The 22,812-nt window shown below is 51.8% G+C and overlaps 8 protein-coding genes across 8 annotated transcripts; 5 read left to right on the forward strand and 3 right to left on the reverse strand.

Moving 5' to 3' along the window:
• Positions 1-2,102: 2,102 nt before the first annotated feature.
• On the forward strand, positions 2,103-6,676 carry CTRU02_202088 (cutinase transcription factor 1 alpha; the record flags this gene model as incomplete). The annotated part of the gene is made up of 6 exons (XM_036732520.2): positions 2,103-3,415; positions 3,519-3,543; positions 3,740-3,757; positions 3,917-4,044; positions 4,107-6,548; positions 6,604-6,676. The coding sequence occupies 6 exons, from the start codon at positions 2,103-2,105 to the stop codon at positions 6,674-6,676; spliced, it is 3,999 nt and encodes a 1,332-aa protein (XP_036575771.2).
• A 906-nt stretch (positions 6,677-7,582) lies between these two features.
• On the reverse strand, positions 7,583-9,526 carry CTRU02_202089 (LysM domain-containing protein; the record flags this gene model as incomplete). The annotated part of the gene is made up of 1 exon (XM_036732521.1): positions 7,583-9,526. One exon carries the CDS (start codon positions 9,524-9,526, stop codon positions 7,583-7,585), a length of 1,944 nt encoding a protein of 647 aa, XP_036575770.1.
• A 1,143-nt stretch (positions 9,527-10,669) lies between these two features.
• On the forward strand, positions 10,670-11,654 carry CTRU02_202090 (arv1-like family protein; the record flags this gene model as incomplete). The annotated part of the gene is made up of 3 exons (XM_036732519.1): positions 10,670-10,912; positions 10,974-11,133; positions 11,191-11,654. 3 exons carry the CDS (start codon positions 10,670-10,672, stop codon positions 11,652-11,654), a joined length of 867 nt encoding a protein of 288 aa, XP_036575769.1.
• A 330-nt stretch (positions 11,655-11,984) lies between these two features.
• Positions 11,985-12,346, reverse strand: CTRU02_202091 (6-phosphogluconate dehydrogenase 2; the record flags this gene model as incomplete). Its single annotated transcript, XM_036732518.1, has 3 exons — positions 11,985-12,117; positions 12,196-12,279; positions 12,336-12,346. The coding sequence occupies 3 exons, from the start codon at positions 12,344-12,346 to the stop codon at positions 11,985-11,987; spliced, it is 228 nt and encodes a 75-aa protein (XP_036575768.1).
• Positions 12,347-12,796: 450 nt separating this feature from the next.
• On the reverse strand, positions 12,797-13,798 carry CTRU02_202092 (6-phosphogluconate dehydrogenase 2; the record flags this gene model as incomplete). Its single annotated transcript, XM_036732517.1, has 2 exons — positions 12,797-13,678; positions 13,754-13,798. 2 exons carry the CDS (start codon positions 13,796-13,798, stop codon positions 12,797-12,799), a joined length of 927 nt encoding a protein of 308 aa, XP_036575767.1.
• A 1,292-nt stretch (positions 13,799-15,090) lies between these two features.
• CTRU02_202093 (acetylglutamate synthase) lies at positions 15,091-19,135 on the forward strand (the record flags this gene model as incomplete). The annotated part of the gene is made up of 10 exons (XM_070203979.1): positions 15,091-15,135; positions 15,199-15,360; positions 15,421-16,262; positions 16,467-16,570; positions 16,700-17,171; positions 17,323-17,338; positions 18,098-18,180; positions 18,247-18,847; positions 18,904-19,035; positions 19,100-19,135. The coding sequence occupies 10 exons, from the start codon at positions 15,091-15,093 to the stop codon at positions 19,133-19,135; spliced, it is 2,493 nt and encodes an 830-aa protein (XP_070062561.1).
• A 752-nt stretch (positions 19,136-19,887) lies between these two features.
• Positions 19,888-20,740, forward strand: CTRU02_202094 (nadh-ubiquinone oxidoreductase kda subunit; the record flags this gene model as incomplete). The annotated part of the gene is made up of 3 exons (XM_036732515.2): positions 19,888-20,444; positions 20,505-20,609; positions 20,674-20,740. 3 exons carry the CDS (start codon positions 19,888-19,890, stop codon positions 20,738-20,740), a joined length of 729 nt encoding a protein of 242 aa, XP_036575765.2.
• Positions 20,741-21,508: 768 nt separating this feature from the next.
• On the forward strand, positions 21,509-22,792 carry CTRU02_202095 (uncharacterized protein; the record flags this gene model as incomplete). The annotated part of the gene is made up of 1 exon (XM_036732514.1): positions 21,509-22,792. The coding sequence occupies one exon, from the start codon at positions 21,509-21,511 to the stop codon at positions 22,790-22,792; it is 1,284 nt and encodes a 427-aa protein (XP_036575764.1).
• Positions 22,793-22,812: the final 20 nt, after the last annotated feature.

Below are 22,812 nucleotides of genomic sequence, written 5' to 3' on the forward strand. Positions count from 1 at the left end.
GAAGAATACTCCGAGCATCTGAAAATCAACATTGAAAGATGCTCTGCCACTTTGCTTGATCAAGACAGCCCTCGATAGGCACCCATAGTCACCCGTGGTGTTCCCCCAACTAGTACTCGTGGAACATTCCATGTCAAACTACTTATGGGCCTTCTATGTCCTCGTCCACCCTTTCAACGTGCAATTCAATGATGGGAAGATCAATGCCTGTCCTCTATCGGTCCTCTCATCTTATTCAATTTTCATTTGTATCATGCACACATCCAACCGCCCAAAAAACTCCATGGCTCAACGACCCCACTAGAACGTGAGCTCAGGTAAAGATAATGGCTGGGAAAGTGTTGTCTGGCCATCGAAAACGACAGCCAAGTTGACTTACGATTAGAAGTCGGTGACAAGTTGCCACAATGCAAAACGTGCCAAAACTCTCAAGAACCCACCAGGTTCAGGACTAGTTGGATCAGCTAGGCTAGGTGTGATCATATGCTTTTCTCGGCCGCGACTTGGAGCGCTAGGAGAAATCAGAATCACATTGAGGTATGGCGTTAGTCTTACCCGAACAGGCAAAACATGCGGGGACCAAGCCGTTTCGGAGCACATCCCCAATCCATACGAGCACATACTCACCAGTGCCCCCATATGCACAATCCTTACCTTTACCACCCCTCCAAATCCTTTACCCCAGATCAAGTAGATTCCGCAAAAATGCGTCCAGAGGCAGTAAAGGCAGGGACCTAGGGCCCAGAAGTGATGGATAGCCCGGAAAGTACCTAAAGGGGATGCACTCATTGCCCGTTTTCAGCATGGACATTGCGAGTGTACTATGGCGAACAGCGGCTCATATGGATGGATTTCGGAACACAGGTATGAGTTAGAGCTCTCTATGGTAACATATGATCACCCTGCCCCATTTTGAGATGCACACTCATACACAAGAGAAGCACCATCTTGCCCAGAGGTTGAGACGCTTCCTGTACTGCAACTACATCTTCGCCAGGATCCGGGATGAGGGCTGATTAGCGGGGGAGGGGTCACGATCCTACCAGCACCGCCGTTGAGAGGTCTCACATGCTTGCCAAGAAGGTTGTTTCTGTAAGCGTTTTCTTTTCATTCTCTTCCACGACCTCTGGGTGAACGCTGGCTATGCCGACACACCCTCCCACGAGACCATTTATTTCAGCGTTAATAGTAGGGACGTATGGGAACTAATTGTTACTGGTGGTGTGGGTAAAGCCGGGCATTGGTCATGCAGGGGATATATCCATGCTGGGAACGGGGGAAAATAGACCTTGCGCATGTCATTCTCGAAGTCTTGGTGTTGTTGCCTCAGTCGACCTTCTTGTCACATATATTAGCAGAGGCTCGCTCTTGCCCATGTAAGGCACCGCGTCTACTGGTAAAGTTTAAGCAGAGCCGAAGCGTAGCCATGCCAGGCGCTTAGAAGCTATCATATCGGCTCGCCATCGAGACGCAGGGACACGAACAACGTTGGGTCGATCCTTGTTGCAAGGCCGATTGATACTCGAGCCATACCGAAGCCAATTTTCTGGAAAAACGAACGAGAGACCAGATGAAACCGAATGCCGTTTACTGGGATACATTGACAGCAGACTGGTGATGTAAGAGGGCTGTGCTCCCAGGCAACCCCAATAGCGGCAAACCGGCCGAGAAGCGGACGGCAGGCATCTAGGAGAACGCCGACCTGATCTCTGATTTCGATATACGGTGTCCCTCACCAGGCGACGTCGAAACTCCGGTTGATAGCTCTGCTTGACTTTCAGGCCGCGAACGTGCAAGAAGGACGAGACTAACAGGGCAGGGCACTGAGGCCGGATAGCAAAAGTAAGGTATCCTGTCTTTGGTGGCTCCGAGCATGAGACAGCTGCTGTGTGGGTTTCTGCTCTGGGCCTGGCAGCAAAAGCAGAATGTTGACTTGGATAAAGGTACAACCGCATTCTTTGCGAATGCCATCTGTTGCAGTGCATCAGTGTGTCTATTTCCGCCCCGCTTTATCGTATTGCTGCTAGGCGGAATAAACTGTGTTGCAAAGACTCCGCTCCAGGAATACAGGTGACTCTATAGTCTATCGAAGCGAGGCCTGGATGGCTGTGCCCAAGTGGTCAAGCGTGCCGAGTCTTGAAGTGGACGGCGGTATCGAGTTCCCGGACGTGCCGTTTTTGAGGCAGCAGAGGCAACAGAAGTCGCATGAAGGACATCGTTTGCAGGTTCAACTAAGACATAGCGACCTGGATCACCAAATCGAAATCGATCCGGATTTTAAACCCGACTTCAGTATTTGCTTGGATGTAGACGTTGGGACCCTATATCAAGGCTTTGACACGGCCGAATCCTGTGTTCTGACGGAAAATACCAACAACACCCTTCCAGGGTCACTGCAGCAAGAGGAGGATACTGTAGGGTCAGTGGTCTTCACGTCTCAGCACCAACTGCGAGCTGGATTCGCTCGCGCACTCGAAACCGCGTCTGCTGCTCAATATCCTCTTCGTGGTCTTCCACCTCCGTCTTCTTCTCCTGCCCCAGCACCTGCATCCTGTGCGGTGCATGAGCTAGAGCCAGAGGTTGATCCACCAGCCGAAGACCCACTCCTTCCCTTATTAATGGGATCGCTGGCGACCACAACAGCAGCTGTCCCAGCGTCTGCCCCAGCATCGATAGACTGGCACTTTCCGAATTCCAATTCCAACCCCAGCAGCACCAGCGGTTCCAGTTCCCGTTCCACCCACTCAGGGGAAACAATTCTGTTCTCACCCCCCCTCCAAGCACCTCCGCACCCGCGCCCGCACACGAACACGCTCCCTCGCCACCTAGACATTCACCGGTACCAGTACCAGCACCAGCACCAGCACTTGTACCCTCAGCGACACCCGCAGCAGCAGCAGCAGCAGCACCAGCGCCACCCGCCCTCAGCCCAGCACACCCCCAAATACCAGGCACAGCACCACCACCAGGTTCCGTTGCCGCCGACAGTGCCTCAGCCAGTGTCTGTACTTTTGGTGCCTGCAGACCTTGCACCTGGGCCAGAGCGAGCGCTACTACCACTCCTATTCCCTCCTAGTCCCCCTACTACTAGTCGTCACCCAGAGAAATTCGTCGACAGACTCCTTGATCTCTCTCCCGACTCTGTCGCAGCACCCGCTTTACGGTCGCTGGTCCAAGACAATTCACCCAGTTCAGCCATGGAAGTCGACATGTCGTCCACCGATCTTTCGGCCCCGAAACTCCAACAGCAGCAGCAGCAGCAGCAGCCGCAAAAGCCCGACTCACCTTCTCAGGCGGGGGGAAGTTCCAGTTCCAACGTCGCCAACACGAGCCCCAATGCTCAAGGCAGTAGCTCTGCCTCGGCCGCAGCAGCCGCCGCCGCCGCCGCCGCCGCCAACCACATGAGTTTTCGCAGGTTCGTCATTTGCCTTCCCCTCCTGCCTTGAGCCTTTCGTTGCGTTACTTAGCCTTTGTTCATGATGTAGAGTGTGCTGACGTCTATTGTTTTATCCAAAAAGGCAACGAGCTTCTAGAGCTTGCGAGGTACGTAGCCATCCCGCCTTACCATGCCATGAGAGGAGCGCCCGCCATTCCGTGGCCCCTCTGCCCACTTTGTGCCGAGGTATCGCTGCGCGCGCCGCGTCGCTACGTTGCGCTGCGAGATCGATACCTCACCCATTTTGACCTTTACCCTTGATTGTAAACTACTTTAAGCTGACCATTGGTATGCAATATGTAGACATGCCACGCCCGTAAGGTACGATTCACATCCCCAAGACTTTCCCCTCCTTTCTGTTCTTCTATCGCTGGACCGAGGCTCTTTCTCTTGCTGCCAGTGTCATCTCCATATCTCCCCCTCATCTTACGACCAACCATATTCAAGCTATACCTGGCCATCTGTTAACGTCTTGTTCAGGTACGATGTGATGCCGCGAGTCTTGGTGTGCCATGCACGAATTGCGTTGCTTTTCAAATCGAATGTCGCATCCCGACGCCTAAACGGAAGAAAACCCAGAATGCCGGAACGAACAAAGACTCGGACAGGTCTGTCCCAGTTCGCCATTGTCATCTCTTCCCAACATCGAACTAACCAATACTCGCTCCAGTGAGAAAGGGGATGCTACCGAGGACCGTTCACCCAGAGCCCCCAGCAGTTCCGCTCCAAATACTTTCCCGCCGAGGACACCCGCCGTCTATCATACTACCGATGGTACGCCGTCATCAACTTACACTGAATCTCAAGCACGCAAAGAGGAGATCGACAGTGGCACCTACCTGAACCTAGTAATGAAGCCCAAATTCACCCGAGCTCCGATCACCGATGCTGGAAGAGTTGCATATCTGGGGGAGTCATCCAATTTGACCTTGCTTGTACACGATCGCCAAGGCTCTTCCGATGTTGTTCACTACCCGCTACCCGAAAACGTCCGGGGTTCGAGAGCTCGGCTCACGGAGCTTGACAACGTCGAGATAGATATTCTGCATCAGCGTGGCGCTTTTTTGCTCCCACCAAGGTCCCTCTGCGATGAGCTGATTGATTCCTACTTCAAGTGGGTTCATCCGATCGTGCCCGTTATCAACCGAACTCGCTTCATGAGGCAGTATCGCGATCCTAAGAACCCTCCCTCCCTCCTACTATTGCAGGCTGTGCTGCTGGCCGGCTCCCGCGTCTGCACAAATCCACAACTGATGGATGCCAACGGCTCAACAACCCCCGCTGCACTGACCTTCTACAAAAGGGCTAAGGCCTTATATGATGCCAACTATGAGGACGACCGGGTGACAATTGTCCAGTCACTATTGCTGATGGGTTGGTACTGGGAGGGACCCGAAGATGTCACCAAGAATGTCTTCTATTGGAGTCGGGTCGCTACAATTGTCGCTCAAGGTTCCGGAATGCACCGGAGTGTAGAGCAGTCGCAACTCAGTCGCTCTGACAAGCGGTTATGGAAGAGAGTCTGGTGGACCCTTTTCACGCGTGACAGATCGGTTGCTGTGGCCCTTGGACGGCCGGTGCATATCAACCTGGACGACTCGGACGTTGAGATGCTCACAGAAGACGACTTCATCGAGGACGATGGCGACCGAAACAGCGAGTACCCTCCAGACCCGATACACGTGCAGTTCTTTATGCAGTACGTCAAACTATGCGAAATAATGGGTTTGGTATTGTCCCAGCAGTACTCTGTCGCCTCCAAGGGCCGCCAACGCAACGCTATCGACCTGACGCACAGCGACATGGCGTTGGCTGACTGGCTTCAAAATTGCCCGAAACTGGTCTACTGGGAAGTTGCACGGCATCATTTCTGGTCTGCCCTACTTCACTCAAACTATTACACGACGTTATGCCTGTTACACAGGGCTCATATGCCACCGAACGGGGGAAGTCGCTTTCCTGACGATTCTCCATACCCTTCGCGAAACATCGCCTTCCAGGCGGCAGCTATGATCACCTCCATTATCGAAAATCTGGCTGCTCATGGCGAACTTCGTTTCTGCCCAGCTTTTGTCGTTTACAGTCTGTTCTCTGCGCTCATCATGCATGTCTATCAAATGCGTTCTCCAGTCCCGTCCATCCAACAAGTGACTCAAGATCGACTACGAACATGCATGCAGGCTCTCAAGGAAGTTTCACGAGTGTGGTTGGTGGGTAAGATGGTCTATACACTTTTTGAATCCATCATTGGGAACAAGGTCCTGGAGGAACGTTTGCAGAAGGCTGCTGGCAAGAGACACAGAAAGGCACAGCAAACCTTGGCTCAGCTCGAGCAACAGCAGCGACCACAGGATGTAGCGAAGAGGAAGTACGACGACATGGCGATTGATTTCAGCGTCAATACCCCGACTCCTCAAGAGTCTTACGAGCGATCCCGTCCTCAGACGCCCAGTCACATGAAGGGCGACGGGACTTCAGCTACTCAGACTATGCCGCCTCCCACCTCTCCAAATCCCAGGCAGAATGCCGACACCTTCATGGGTGGTACATCGTCAAGGCCGCAGACCAGGCCCGCAACCCCTTTTAATCCTTCCTTTTCCGTTCCTGCCACACCGCCAGACCTGTATCTCGTCACGCGTAACTCACCCAACATCTCTCAATCGCTATGGGAGAATTTCCAGCCCGATCAGTTATTCCCTGACAGCGCCAGTATGCCAGCCTTTCCTCAAATGTCGCCCCCCCCTCCGAATCAACAAGGCATGGATGCTGGCCTCATGGCACAGCTTCAGAATTCTAACATGCAGAGTGGCCTTTCTAGCCAGAACAGCCAGTTCCAACAAAGAGGGTCTAGCAAGATGGGACTGAGCGGAAGCCCTACTCAGGGGCACAACGTGATACAGCCGGGATTGCAGGGCTTTCAGCAACAGCAGCAGCAGCAGCAGCAGCAGCAGCCACAAGGCCAAGGGCAAGCTTCTAACAGCACTTTGAATAGCAACTTATGGACGGCCAACTTCGACGGTTTAATGCCGGATGGTCATAGCCCGAGTGATAGCTGGAGCACAGGATCTGCCCAAGGGCAACCTGTCCCTAACACCTTGAATGTTGAAGATTGGTGAGTGATGGCCGATTCACGTCAGCCCCAAATTTCCGAAACTAATGTTCAACAGGTTCCAATTCTTTGGCATCAACAACGGTGATCTTGCTAGCATGAATCTTGATTTAGGATTAGGACCTCAATGAGGAGGAAGTTGCGTCATAAGTTTTCAATCATACACGCCTTCTGCATCTTTGAGACATCGCTTAGAGCTTGCTCTGTCGCAAGGGTTGATGGCTGTAACAACAAGCGATGGTGGGTTTCTGACGGAAGGAAATAAGTGTCCCAATTGCTTGCACGACAGTTAGATTTTCCAATGCACCCAGAAAAGGTCTGGCACGAAGGAAGTATATACCAAGACAAGCAACGTGGGAAGTCATACTCAAATATTGAACACAAACCAACTCAGGCATACCGTGTACGCATTAAGCAGAAGTCTAACATTTACCAGCTGACTACATTGTATGTTCGATGTTCATCACAGGACTATGCGCCGCTTACCCTTGGTGTACAGAGACCTGCCACATAATCAAGCACGCCAGAATGGACATGTGTTGAGGGAGTAATAATTTTATCCAAGACTGAAGCTTTAGTCACGTCAAGTCAGCTTGATTATGCACACATCTCTCCACCATTGGTCGGGTCACCTCAACCTGCTCCAGTCTCTTCAAACGCCCCTAGAGTGAATCGGGAAGAAAAGAATAAAATAAAATAAACTGTCAACGACCGTCCCAAGTCTAGTATGAATTTAAAGCTCAAAATAAGTTCAAAGAGGTTCCAAGGCACCTCGTCGAGATTCCGCCAGGCTTGAACCAGACCCAAGGAAGGCGGCTGTTGATAGACGAGTTCCCTCCTTTGCCCCACCCCATTTCATGCCCGCTAACGCCTTTTTCAATGCAACGATCGCAGCAAGGACAACACGACGGCCACACCCTATAGCGCGCCGTTCCGGCTGCCTACCATGATCAATAAGAAAACTGTTATTGGTGATGTCGTGGTGTATGTCCTGGATCCATGGTGGCAACAAGAGTAATGATACTATTGTGCCAATCCTAATCAGACTTCTTGCCCTTGGCAATAGACGCCGTGTTCAATCCTCGACCTCTCACGGAGCTGTCTCCGTCGCTCCTTGCGGTTGAACTGACCGTCATCGGCGTAGCTTCCAACATCCCTGCACTTGTGACGCCTCCGCCTACAGCTGGGGTCGGTAGCCGCCCATCGTCGCTGTTGGTGTCGGTTAATTCTATTAGATCCAGGTCGTCCAGGTGGCGGCCACGGCCCCCCAATGTAGGTGTCCCTGGTGACTTGGCAAACGCACCGCGCAGCCACGTCTCCACAGCTGCTGCTGCCCGGTCGAGACCCGAGCCTTGCCTAGATGTCGCTGCAAGATCCTGACCCTCGTCAAAAGGGCTCTCCACGATTCCACTACTAGATCCCGGCCTAAAGCCAAAGTTTGCAGTCTCGGATCCCATGACAGAGATGGACGGAAGCGACTCGTCAATGGCAATTCCAGGTAGATGCTTTTTGGCCCACGTGTTGAAGTAATCTTTATCCGGACCAGGGGCTCGCACACTCCTCCCCATGGAACCAACGCCGCCAGGCCGTCTCATCCACGCAGGTCTTGTGTCTCCCGCATCACTGTTCATTCTACTCCTAGAAGACGCCGGCGTAGACCTTCCTGGGGTGCTAGGTAAGTTGGGCCGATTACTGAGATTGCTCTGCCGTCGTGAGGACGGCCTCCCAACTTGTTCCGGGCTTTCCGAGAACCCAGCCGCGATTCCTACGGCATCCAAGGAATGTCTTGGGGTGGATAGTGTCGAGGCAGAGCGTAGGCTTTTCTTCCGTCGAGGTGGGAAATAGCCTATCGATTTCCTCGACACGCGAGCAATCTCAACCGGTTTTGTGTTCGAATCTAACGTGACCCAACGAACATGAGTCCATGGCAGCTCCTCCTGTTCTTCGCTCTTGGGACCCGAGGCTGAGCCGTTGCTGATCGGCAAACTAAAAAAGTCGACCTGCTGTGACTGGTCTGCTGTAAATTCAGCACAGTGAGCGCTCCTTGTTTCTGGTGTCGGTGCCAGGAAATCCACTCCTTGATGATCATGCGATGGCGGTTCGCATGGACGGCCCTTAATCTCGCAGGCATCTACCGGTATGGCCAGCCACTTGCGTACCTGAATGTCCCTTGACCACAACCCGTTGGCCTTCCTGAATGCGTCCTCGCGACACCGGTACTTGAGTACTATGCCCGCATAAGTGTCAGTCGGTTGCACATGGTGTATGTAGACCAGTTGATCCTGGACTACATCGTCTTGTACAGCATCCCTCGCAACTTCGTCTGAGTTCCTCCTCTTGTACCTGCCTGCGACGTCGAGGCCCCCGTTGACCCCCTCATGGCTTTCCAAAACGCTCGCTGTACGAGCTGCCTTGAGAGCGGTGTCTCTCTCAGCTAACGAGCCGGTTGCAATATCTTGATGACCGGGCCGCGAGCTAGATGGCGGCTCGGGACCCCAAGCTTTGGGCGTCTTCCGCGGCGGCGTTGAGTAATCTCTTTTCAGGGAGTTGATTACCGACTGTCTTCCTTCTCGGTGATCTGACTCGTAGCCAGCATCATGCACACTTCCGCCAGAAAGAATAGAAGACGCTAGCCCCTGGATTGAAGCCCAACCTTGAGACCATGAAGTGTCTAAGAAACTCGCACTGAACGGGGAAGTGTTGTTTCGACGCTTATCGGCGGATGCATTGCGAGCATTCGGCTTAGCGGAGCTGTCTCGTGGTAAGTGGCCGGAAGGCATGGGACTTGGATCGCGGCTAGACGGGGTGTGGAGGGCGGAAAAGGAAGCTGAAAGCCTCTCCATAGATCCCGTGGAGGGGTCATCAGCGGTGCTGATAAGACGGCGATTACGTGGTCGGGCATCGGCATCGTGACGTGCTGGTAAGAGGGCGGATGAGGACATGCGGGATGGCGACCCGACGGGGTTTATGGAGTCCGCCATGTTCGAGCAAGGCCGCCCACCTCGTCGGAAAGGTGACAGGCAAACTGGGGAGGGTGCATCAGCGCGCAGCTTTTGTCATCGATGACAGTCGGTCGCTCAGATTGGAGGCTAGGTTGAAGGATGTGGCGTCGTAGGTTGGACTCGGGTGGGCACGCACTGCGAGGTTAGGTGCTGTAGACAGGATGAGAGATTGACGGAAATGTAAGGGCCCCGTCTGTGATGTTTAAGTTCGACAGGATGTCGGAGAGTATGTGGACTCGCCCTTGAGCGTATCGGAGGGGAAGGTAGGGCACGTTAGGGAGGACAAAGTGCGATCGCGGGCCAAGTGAAGAATGAAAGGACGGGAAGAGCGAAGGATGGGTCCAGCCGAGCTGGAATTACCTTGGTGTATAGTTAGACTTGGTGTAGCAGTTATGTTGTGAAGGTATTATTACATAGAAATGTGTCGAGGTGGTGGCCAGCACTTCGACTGAAGGGTATGTGGACTGGAACGAGATCGGATTGGACTGGCTGGCACTGCATTGGACCCCCGACTGCGTGCGCCTGGGCTGGGACTTAGGAACGATACCCTTGGTTGAGACGACGTAACCAGAAGCCCTGTCCCGTTGAATAATGATTAGCGGACCTTGCAGTGGGGACGGGATATGTGGCTTTCCTGTCATCCCCAATTCGCTTCAGGCCTGGGCTGTTTTAGGACATGAATTAGCGGCTTACGGTATATGGCTCTAATTCCAGCGAGGTGGGGGTGGCCACCTTGCCTCCGCCACCTATGGGCCCTGCAAGGAGAGCAAGCAGAAGAGCAAGCAGAATAGCAGAGTACCTTCAGTGGCCGTGGCCAAGCAAGCATACACAGTAGCAGGAAAGTTCCGACCCCCTCCCAGGTTCTTTCTTTGGAGCTGTACTACGTAGTTCGTGCAGGCCCACATCTACCTATGTTGTAGGGCTACCACTAACGGCAGCAAGAACCAGAAGCAGTCGCAGAACGAGGGCCGCAACCATAGTAGGCTCACACCACCACGAGACAAGGCTGGCTTGGTCGCCCAAACACTCAGCTTCAGCTCCATCAGGATCAGTACCTCCAGCCATGCCAAACGCCTTCATCGCGTCACCCCTCCGTTGCCCATAACCTGACTTCGCCTTGAGATGCCCATTTGCATTGAATGCCGGCATCCGGTCAAGACATTATGGACCAAATATTCGAACGTCGACGATAAGTCGAGCGGGCATAACATTCGTTTGACGGTGTGCAGAAATTGTGGTCAATTTTGCGACAAGTACGTTGAGCATGACTTCGTGGTGCTCTTCATCGACCTGGTCTTGATAAAACCTCAAGTGTATCGCCATCTGCTTCACAATACACTAATGAAAGACGAAGATCGGTTTGATGTAAGCCGGTCATTTTGCGACCTTCCATCAATCTCACGTAACTAATCGTCGTACTCAATAGTCTTCTATCGTACGACTCGGCGTTCTTCTGTTGCTCTTCGATGTCTATTTGACGTGGGCGCGCATCGAAAAGCAGTCGGTTCCCGCTTCAGCTCAAGACGAGGTGGCTAACCTGGGTAGTTTGACCCAGCAGTCTATCGTGTCGCAATATCTCTTCTTCCGTATGTTGTTTTTGGCCTTCAGCGAAGTAATGAGAGCGACAGCTAACGATGTATTAGTGATACTTTGTGCCCTGTCAACACTCGCTTTCCACGTCAGTATTCGATTCATGACCTCCTCAACCATTTCTCCTCTTATTATGTTGAACATATTACCTCGCTATTCTCGTCCAAATTCTGTCTCGACTGCGCTGCTTGTATCGTCTTCAACGAAACTCTTTCCGATACTCATGGTTATATGGCAATACGATGTCCCAGCCGCTGCGCGGTCACTTGGATGGGCCGTGGTGGCAAATAACGTCGAGGCTCTCCGTATACTACTAGATTGCGGCTATGGGGTTTCTACACTGCTTGCAACAACAGGGGCTTTGGCGCGCTGGGCAGTGGGACGGGGTGTCCTTTGGGCTGCTGGACTAGATGGCGTTGACTCTATTGGGGAGACGAGCATTGCAGCAGATGGTAAGGCTCTCTGGGGACTTTTAATGTATGCCAGAGAATGGGCAAGCGACTTAGCCGCAGGATAGTGACAGATAACACTTAATATATTAACAAATGAATTCCCGTGGCATTCAATACTCTGCGTGACGTAAACTGGCCTTGCATGCATGCCTGCCTCGCCTTTCTTCCTACAAATCTGCTTCAGTATAGACCCCAACTGTGAGTTCGCCGGCGTCGTCTGTTGTAAACTGTAGCTCAGGATACGACGGCGATAACGCTCGACAGTCGGCATCTTAACCGTATGTGACAAACCCCCAGCCAATCCTTAACGCCGTCCATGTGAGTTTATAGTGCAAAGTCGATAATATTACATCAGCATTCCATTGCGACCGCGCGCTGCCATCAATGCCACCCAATCAATGGTGTTCGAAACCTGGTCGAATGTTGCTGCGTCGTGGCTCGATCAAAGGGTTGAGCTGGGCGAGGAACGTAATGGCCCACATGAGATAACAGCAGGCGAGTGCTAGGAGAAGGGAGGATCTCCAGATGCTATTACCAACGTTAGCCGCATCGCAATGAGGCATGCAAAGTCATGCATTGATCTTGCATCGCAAAAATAAGACGTACATTTGGTTTTCGCCCTTGGGCGATAGAAACCAGGCGGCGGCGGCCATGGCTGCGACAATAACGAGGCCGACGAAGACGCTGTACCTGTTGTCCGAGAGTTAGCTTTGCGCTGTCGAGAGAAGGGACGCCGGCAAACGAACCCTTGCGCCATTGTTGTTTTCTATCGAGGACTTTTCAAGCTTCTGTCTGTAGATATGGCAACCTTCGCAGTGGTGTAGTCGGGTCGCTTCGCCGGTTGATCCAATGCTGGTGTCGTGCTGTGAGACTGTGGGCTACGAGGCTTGGACGGTAGGTGGAGGCAGTCTGAAGCACAGTACCAAGTTGGTTGTTCATCACCTCCTAGCACTGTGTCGCTACTGCTGCTACTACAGGCTTAGTCAGTTTATCTGGAATCCCCTTCAGGTAGATTTGGTTTCCCATATCTACGCACCCCTTCCACTATAAAATACAGAATCAAAGTATTTTGCTCCGGTACCAACTAGTCCAAAATACATATCAGACGGCCATCTTAAAGGACATGGCAATACCACTTCCTCTTTCAGTGTTAACATCTTAGTTACAGGTGGGCTGACTTGAGGAACTTGGTCTCTAAGGTGCGGTATCACTCCGCGTCATTCTCAAACCTCAGACCTGCCTCCTTCCTCACGGCGCCGTAGATCCCTGCCATGTCACCCGATGGCCCTGCATGTTCCCGAACTTCCTGAAGATGCTTGTCGGCGGTTTCAATGTTCCACAGCCGCGTGCCAGCAGCTTTAGCGATGGCCATTGCATGACGAGCATCTTTTCTTGCCAGATCAACAGCAAAAAGCGGCTCGGCTCTCTTGTGGTAGTCACCTTCCAGCATGCGGAGCGAGTACGCTGGATAGGGGCTCCCTCCAAACATTGCATCAACAAACTGCTTCACATAGCCGGTTTCAAGGCCACTCTTCTCTGCAGTTACATATGTCTCGGCAAGCTGCTCGACCATGCCCAGAATGACTGTGTTGCCCAACACCTTCAAGGTCGATGCCTTGTAATAGGGTTCATCAGCCATATTAATCTCTTGGGCTGCTACAGCGTTGATGTACGGGCGGACTCTGTCGATGGAAGTTTTGGGCCCCGCAAGTACAATGGTCGCCTTGCCGGCGGCTACCATAGCGGGGGCTCCAAAGATAGGAGCGCAGATGAACTCAGCCCCCTTCTCTAGGACCGACTTTGCTGCGGCCTCGGTTGTCTCGGGGGCAATGGTCGAGCATTCAACAAAGAGCTTGCCATTGATATCTCCCTTAACGGCAGTTGCAAAGACTTGTTCCACTGCCTGGTCATGAGCGACACATGAAAAGATAACATCAGCCTGGCTAATAGCATCAGCCAGGGACTCAACGACCTCGGTCTTGCCTTGAGGTAGACTTTGACTGAGGGCAGTGGCCCGCTCGATGGTGCGGTTGTGGATGAGCAGTGGCTTGTCTAGATCGGCTTTCTCCACGAGGTTCCTGCACATGCCCTAGGTTGAATGAGCTTTCCTGATCGCGATTGGAATTAATCCACACAAGAAGGAGCAGTGGGAATGCTTATTTACCCTACCAATGTTGCCAAGACCAATCCAGAGGAGTCTCGGGCTCATATTGAAACTTGTGGATTGAAAGCGACAACTAAGTGAGAAAAAGATCAAAAAAGTGCGGTTGCGGATAGTTGGGGAATCGTCGCTGTCACGTTCGTGGGTTAATGAATGGAGTTAAAAAGATGGGTAGTACTTAGACTGAGCATTATACTGGTATATGCTCGACATCTTACCAACTGTCAAAGATGTAACATGTAATCCAGCGGCAGCAGTTGCCACATATGTGTCAGCGACACTAAAGTCTACAGGCAGTCAAAGTTGGCCCCAGATGCGATTACACGGACAAGTACACTACTACAAGGTAATTGTAGAAGCGGGGTGGCCTTCGCGGAGGTGGTAAGGATTCCTGGGCACAGGTATGGACAGTACCAAAAACTTCGCTCCACCAAAGGCATATAGCAAAGTGCCTTACCCTGGACAGCTCAGGCACTGAACCTGCTGCACTAACGAAGAACCGACACGTTGGTCTCTCACCCTTACTGATTGCGGCAGCTCCCGCTCTTGCAGTCAAACTATTGCGGCACAGTAATGCTGACTGCCTGTGTTGCTGCTTGCACAGCAATAACGAACGTGTGTGACTACGCTTGTTTGGTTTTGAATCAAATAGACATTTATAAAATTGCATAAATCAAATGCTTGTTGATGGGGATTGCAATCATGGCACCAGCTCTTGACAGAATTGATCTTCTACCCTCCTTTCTTTGTCTACTTTCGCTGCTTTTCCGACTGCTCGCCTCGGTGCTACGGTGATACAAGACGGTCGCCGATGGCCGGCGTGGTGATGGGGAACTTGTAGGTCTTATCGGCTTATCAGTACGCGTTCTGGTAGGTCGGTTGACTCACAAAGTGGAAAGTCACTGGCTCAAACCAGGGCCACAGCCCGTCAACAACCTGAATATCCGTTTGGTCTTTGTCACCGTCTCTTCAATTTCACACTTCGTACACATCATCTTAATCCTTCTTCTCTCATAGATTCCCTATCCAAGTCTCGATCAATTGAGACCCGATCATATCCAATAGCTGTCTGGCGACCGTCGCGTATGGCCGTCCGACGACATGGCTAGCCTTTGACCTTCCCCATCAATACGCTACCTGACTTGTGAAGGGTTGGCGACCTCAAAACTGAAACAATCTCTTGTTGCATTTGATATTACCTCAAGCTTTCAGATATCAGCGGTTCGGTGAGAAGTCGCGCTGCCATTTGAATCTTTCAAAGTTCACTCATCTTTTGAAGGGTTGTCAAGTTTGTTTGATACGCCCTCCATCTTCACCATCACATTACACTATATGGCAACATGCGTGCTCCTATATTGAAACAAGCCAGTCATCTGGTAAACAGGGTGCGTTTCTCCTTGGTTCCCTACAAATACAGGCTACAGGATACCTTCTTACTCCCACCTCAGGCGTCTTTTGCCCTCGACTCATGCAGCACACCCAACTGCAAGTTGTACCACCGCCCGCGGTCAGTAAGCACTCGGCAGGATGAGGCTCTACAAGTTGCCCTCTCTGCGGTCAGACACTCATCGAGTTCTAAGGCGAGGGAGAAGAAGCGGGCGGAAGATAGAGTATGTTTATTCCGTCATCAGCTAGAAATGAATCTCATTGGTATCTAACGACTGTTCCAGGACTTCATAGTTTCTGTGCTAGAAGCTTCGGCTACTCGCCGGGATGCGAAGGGCTACTTGCAAAAATATGCCCCGCAATCGGGCGACGGCGTGTCCAAGAAGCGCAAGCCCTCTAAGCTTCAAGAAACATCAGACCAGACGTATTCCTCTATTCGGGTTGTCAATCAGTCACCCAAGTTCATCCAGGGTAATCAGCATGAGTTGGCAGTACCTCTAGAAGAGCCCGTCAACCTTGCCATCGTCAAAATGGCCCTTCCGCAAAATTTGGATGACAAAACCCTAGGCGCCATTGCCAAGACGTTTTCTCAGCTTCGTAAGCTCGGCCTTGTGAGCCTGATCGTCCTTGATGGCGGTGTCGAGTCGTCTCGAAAAATACTGCGGGAGCAGTCTTGGAGAATTCAACAGGCCATTGAGAACTTCGGAGAACCGGGTTCCATCCTACTAGACCAATGCGTCGCTGAGACGGAGCCACATATGGCCAAAGGCCAGGGTTTCATGCCTTCTGGCGTTTATATCCAATATCCACACTTGGTACTTCGAGCATTACAGGATAATGCCATCGTAGTCATACCTCCCGTCACGATGGCACCTGATATGAAATGTGTCAAGGTGGTAGATGCTGATGAGACTATTGTCGCCCTGACTAAATACTTTTCCGGACTTCAGTTCAACGCAGCTGAAAATTCCGTGGCATCACCCAAAGCTACTTGCAGCGCAGGCATGAAAGTAGCTTCAGTCGAAAAAGTCATCATCTTAGATCCTGTTGGGGGCACACCACTAGCTGACGAACATGATTCTTGTCACCGATATATCAACCTGGAACAAGAGTTTGAGGGCATCATGTACGCACTCACGCATCCGTCGGGGTTGGAGGCAAGACGAGGGAAACTACCAGAGAATGTGCGACAGTTACATGCCCGTAATCTTCGACTTGCGAAGAACGTGCTTTCAATGTTGCCCTCAACATCGTCGGCCATTATAAGTACTCCTTCGGCTGCAGCCAATAAGCCCATTCAAGAGTTTACCCGGGTTACGACACGCAACAGGCAGAATCCGTTGATCCACAACCTCTTGACAGACAAGCCCGTCTTCTCATCATCATTGCCGATTGAGAGAGTACGTTCAGGAAATAAAGGGGACAGAGTATCGGGTGAGACGCACATGGCAACTTTGATCAAACGGGGAATGCCCCTTACAGTGTATCCTGACCCTACAATCAGCGCATGGCTTCCACCCCGGCCTGGAGCGCCTCGCTTGAGGCTCACTGATACCTGCATAGACCTTCCACGACTCGTTCATCTTATCAACGATTCGTTCAACAGGGAATTGGACGTTCAGCATTATCTTGACCGTGTGAATGAGAACTTGGCCGGCATCATCATTGCTGGAGAGTACGAAGGTGGTGCGATATTGACGTGGGAGAAGCCGTTTGGCCTCGATGATGAAACAGCCTACAAAACAGGACGGCTTGTACCATATCTGGATAAATTCGCGGTTCTCAAAAGTCGTCAGGGGAGCGGTGGTGTCGCTGATGTAGTGTTTAACGCCATGGTCCGAGGGTGTTTCCCGGAGGGGCTATGCTGGCGAAGTCGACAAGACAACCCAGTGAACAAGTGGTATTTTGAAAGATCACTGGGAACATGGCAGCTCAAGGACACCAACTGGACAATGTTCTGGACAACACCACACCTGCCACTGAGCGATCCGAAACTATTGGACTATGAGAATGTTTGCCGTCACATTGAGCCCTCGTGGGCAGACTCAAAACCTCCAGATTAAAACTGAATGGAGAAGCGCGGCATGGAGAGATTTCTTGCTTTCCTATAACAGAATGTAGGCATAATCAGGATAGCAAAAATCAGCGATACAATTCTCGCGGCTTTCGATGCTATGAATATTCAGTATTCAGTGTTACCAGGTTGGTTTGAGTGAGATGTTTGGATGCTGTGTAGCTAGCAAGACTTGACAAGCTTGGAACTGAGTTGGCTCTGTATGAAGGGTGCAAGGGCTCCGATAATTCCTGGAAAGGTGCCACAAGCCCCATATATAGCATACACTAGTAACGACGATCAACAAAGTACCTGAGTGACAGTGGCTCCGAGCTCGTGCGCCGTCTATTGTGGCCAATCATGAACGACCTGCAAAGCGTCCCCCTTCAGTCACGTGAACTATGCATAGCTAATGCACTGGTCTGGCTTCCCCTGGATAGCTTGTGACAGCATGGAGAACGTTGCCGTGCAGCTAATTTAAGATTCTTTACTGGATACTTGTCTACCTTTGGCTGATAGCTGGCAACGAGGCAGAAATACCACAACCACTACTACCACCACCATTACCGTCGTCATTGAATAAGCACCATTGCAGTGCTTACCTCCAACTTCATAGTTGTGTCGCCTTCTCCTCCACATTGGACCATACCACTGCCTTAGCGATGGATTTCAAGAATTTTGGAAAGAGCTTCTCGTATGTCTATGTCACGCATTCAGCCGACACCTATCGCGAGGGGTGCCTCCAGGCTGACGAATAACCCGCAACACAGTTCTCTGGGGGCCCAGATCACCCCCTTTGCCTCTCGTACCTTTCAGTACACCAAGGAGCAGCTTGGTCAGGCTGAAGATAAGGCAAGTTATGGCCCGATCGGCTGCTGTGGGCTGGAAGATGCTTACTCTCCTCGCAGACTCAACTCCCTCCCGATTACATCGATCTCGAAAAGCGAGTCGATGCCCTCAAGCAGGTTCATCAGAAAATGCTAGCCGTCACGTGAGTAATACCCAACAGTTATAGTAACTGGCAAAGACGATGACAACTAACATTACGTTTTAAAAGCTCTCAATATTCGAACGAGGCCTACGACTACCCACCTAACATCAAGGAGACGTTCCAAGACCTCGGCCGGACTGTCAGTGAGAAGGTCACTCTTCTTTCCGCTGCAGGCTCTCCCGCCGAAGCCCAGGCGGCCCTTACTGCCCCTCCTACCGCGAAGCCTCAGCCCAAGACTTTCAACCATGCCATCGCCCGCGCTAGTTTGGCTAGCAGCCAGGTGCTTCACCAGCAGCACACCGGCGCTGGAGAAGATCCCCTGGCCACAGCTCTTGAGAAGTATGCTTTGGCTATGGAGCGCGTTGGCGAGGCACGCATGGCCCAAGATGCCCAGATTCAGAGCCGTTTCCTCGCTGGCTGGAACACCACCCTGAACACGAACCTGATGTTCGCTACTCGGGCCCGCAAGAATGTCGAGAATTCGCGCTTAACTCTCGATGCCGCCAAGGCTCGCGCTCATGGCACTACGTGGAAACTTGGCCCCGGATCTCAGCGCGCAGATGAACCTCAGACTCAGGAGCTGAGCCCCGAGGCGCAGGAAGAGATTGAGAAAGCCGAGGATGAATTCGTCACGCAGACCGAGGAGGCCGTTGGCGTTATGAAGAACGTATGTAGTCGCATCTTTGCAAAGCAGCAAGCAATGATTGCTAACCATCATTTCAGGTTCTCGACACTCCCGAACCCCTTCGCAACCTCGCCGATCTGATCGCCGCTCAAATCGAGTATCACAAGAGGGCTTATGAGATTCTGAGCGAGCTTGCTCCGATTGTGGATGGCCTGCAGGTTGAGCAGGAGGTTGGTCACGCCTCCAACTTCGATGTTTAATGAGTCCCCTTACGTGCTGACGCCGTCGCTCTAGGCCAGCTATCGTAAGAGCCGCGAGAGCGCCTCCTAAGCAGCTCGAAAGACGACTATCCTTGTGGCCACCATTCTTTCAACGATAGGGCCTTTGGCTCCTAGCACCAAGCGACAATTGTGAAGCTTTTTGATCTGGGCTTTGTTGGACTCCTCCAGGCCCGGAACAAAGGCACATTTTCTTTTTCGGCAGCCGACATGGCTGCAACCGCTTCTGTTATACACCGCATTCTGCCTTGGGATGGTTATTTTCCTGTCCAGGCTCTCCACATTTGCTGAGGATAATTCAATTCACTCCTGATGTCTGCTAATTTGGAGAAAGAACGAATTAGTACAGCTAATCTGTAAATGGGTGTTTCCACGACCATGTAGTGAAAGTTTGCGAATGTTGCGTATGATTTTATGTTTTCTACACATAATTGTGACCAAAGACCTATGCGCCATTGCGCAACCGGGCTGGATGCGGTATGTGCAATAGTGGAAGTTGTAGTACCTATCCTGGGAATACGCGCAAGTATTCCCAGCTTGAATTTCTCGTCCATAGGTGTCTGGCAGTAAAAACCCGATTTGAAAACGCGAGCCATCCCATATTCAACGCTGATGTTGAGATCCGTGGCTAGCTAGTCTGTGTCAGTGCAAGACATCACGTGACTGTGGGGTGCTGACTTATGTAAGTAAATCTACTGGTTGATGAAATCAGAGCGACACTGCAATACCAGCTCCCGACCTCACGCTCCACAGCCTATTCTCCCAACGCCGCAACCCCAATTCGAACCAATTGATACCGCAAACATGCGAAGGACATTTCGCCTGCTCGCGGGCGTCAAGCCTGTTCGTTACCTAGAGCCCGGTACTCCTACGGGCCTAACTGGCCTTTGGACGCACAACAGCCCTCGGTCGACCTTGCTGTACCTGTACGGCAACACCCTCGAGAAGCTCAAGGCTGTACCCGAGTCGTCCCTGTATCGCCAATCCGTCGAATCTCTTACCAAGCACCGCCTCGCCCTCGTCGAAAGCACCGTACCTCCCGGCTACCAGGAGTGGGAGAAGAAGGCCGAGCAGATTGTCAAGGAGAAACCCGAACAATTCCGTCTTGTCAGCGGTCGTGTCGATGGCAGCGGTGCTCGTACTGTCAGGCTCGGCAACAGAACGTTCGTTGTCGGCAAGCAGCACGAGTCTCAGGATATCCGTGTTGAGGAATGGGATGGCGAGAAAGATGAGGGTGGCACTTTGGAAGGCCCTCGCAGTGAACAGGAGCGTCAGGACCACAAGCTTCTTGCTGAACGCAAGGACTTGAATGACGTGGCCAAGGTGCAGTGGGAGCCCGAGCCACAACTGACGGCTGACCAGTAAGTTCCAGCAATTTGGGCTAAGAGCACAATGACAAGACTGACTTTCTTTGCGATTAGGATTTCCGAGTTAGAGACCAAGATTGGAGCAGGCCTCATTGAGGAGGTAATTCAAGTTGCCGAGGGTGAACTGAAGCTCGTGGACACAATGATCCAAGCCAAGGTGTACGTTCCCTCCTTTCCACCGTCTCCATCAGATATTGCATGCTAACAATGACGATTGGACTAGTTGGGAAGATTTGGAAGAAAAGCCAGTTGACGGCCAATGGACCTACTTTGAGCGGAAATCGTCGTAAGCCGGACTGCTTACCGCAGGGAACATCTGCAAAAAAAGAACCAGTGTATATTAGGCGACTGATGACAGATACATCGAGATGTTGCTTTTCGCATTAAGCTGATTTGCGTGATGACGAACAACTTAACCCATATTACTGGACAAAGGTTAGATTATTGGTGATACCTAAGGATCCGACTATCCTATCTGATGTCACATTGGGCAAATCCAGTGAGTAATGGCTATATAATGACTCATTGTTGTATGGCCTACACAACTAAAAAGTCGATGACTAAGACGGTGCCAAGCAATGTCTGAATACGATATTACAGTAGCTATGTATGAACCTATAATGTTGATGTCCAGGTCCATGCGGTGGGCTAAGTTTGAAATGGTCCTTTGCGAGCGATGTGCATGCTGTGCAGAGCCCCTCCTCGCCAGCTCTTGTCTGTTTAAGGTCTTGGTGAGATATTTTGTCACTTTTTAAATAATCTGGAGTGGAATACCGAATTCAAGAGAACGCCAAAACCTGGCGATGTTGTTGTGACAAATATTTCGCCGAGGGTCAGCATCTTCAGTTACACATGGGACTTGGATAGGTGGGGCCCCTTCGACTTTTTCCAGATTTCATAGAGTGTCTGAACGCCACTAAAGTTTACCTCGCAAACTCCAAAGACAGATCCACGTACGCTATCAGCTCATTTGATCCCTTGAGATAAATCTTCGTAGATAATGCAGCATTTATTGACTAATCCTTAGTCAACTGCCATCGTGAGCGGGTCGAACAACCATGAGCCAATCGCAGCACAGTCGCAAGAGGTCTGCCTCTGCCATGTCCTTGAGTGACAACTCGGACGCCGACCTTTTTCATTTACCCAGAGACTCTATCAATCCTCTCAGTCACACAGCTTCTGTCCTTCATCAACTTCGTCTCGCTGGCCTATCGGAGACAGACCAACCACCATCACGAGAGCAGCCTAAATTTCCGCACCGCGCGTGGCAAAACCCAGACGTGCCAACGAGGCATGGTGTCACCGTTGCCGCCAGTGCAAAGCCGCTAGAAAGCGATAGCGATGAGCAGGAGCAAAGAGATCTGGATGAGGAGAGAAAGCCTCGCTCCCGAAAGAAGGATGGTGAGAAGAAGGCGAGATACGCCTCAGAGAAACAGCAGTTCAGGCCCTTGGTCAGAGCAATCTACGGATTTTTGGACAAAGGAGACGTGGCCAACGCCAAACGTGCGTTTGGTATTCTTGTGAGGTCGCATGTGTATGGCAAGCCTGTCGATATCAGGCGTAACAATTACTGGGCACTGGGTGCTGAGATACTGATGCGCGAGGGTGATGGCAGAGAAAGCAGAGCAGATGAGAGCCAAGAAGTAGAAGCATATCCGGCCGAAAACATACTACGAGTGCGCGAATACTTCCAAGATCTTATCCAGCGGTATCCTTACAATTTCAAATACCGCAATGCAGTCTCGGCTGTTGACTTTTGGCCCGCGCTCCTGAGTTACGAGGTCTATCAAGTGCACACTCAACAGACGGCGTCCCTGCGCCGGCTGGAGCGCGAGGTGGAAGACTGGGAAGATGACTCCTGGCAGGAGCCTCATCCGGGTAGTGGGATTGATGAAATGATGGATGACACCGATATGAAAGCGGAAATACCCGTCTGGCAAGCAGACGCGCGGGATAGGCGGTTGCGCCAGGCGAGAGACCTGATTCGTGTGCGAACGCTGGATGGCCTGCGACAGGTGGCTAGCCGCATGGATGATTTGCTTGAGGACCGGCCCTACTCGACCAAACCCGAACTCTTAAGGTTAAGGGGAATGGTGTCCTTGTATATGGGCGACTTACTCATCCCAGCTTGCGCGCAAACAGAGGGACAGATGGCAGAGGCCAAGGTTCGGCGTGAAGCAGAGAGGAACAATGCACTAAGCAGTTTCCAGAGGATGATTGAATATGGCGGTCGACCTGATGCTTTTGTTCAGGGGATATTGGCCCCTACGGAGGAAGATACCGGCCCCCTATTGCCCATATTTTCCTCATTACCTATCAGAGAGTACCGAACAGCAAGCTAGTAGGAATGATTATCATTTTA

The sequence above is a fragment of the Colletotrichum truncatum genome (assembly GCF_014235925.2).
Source record: "Colletotrichum truncatum strain CMES1059 chromosome Unknown Contig_0001, whole genome shotgun sequence".
Classification (NCBI taxonomy): domain Eukaryota; kingdom Fungi; phylum Ascomycota; class Sordariomycetes; order Glomerellales; family Glomerellaceae; genus Colletotrichum; species Colletotrichum truncatum.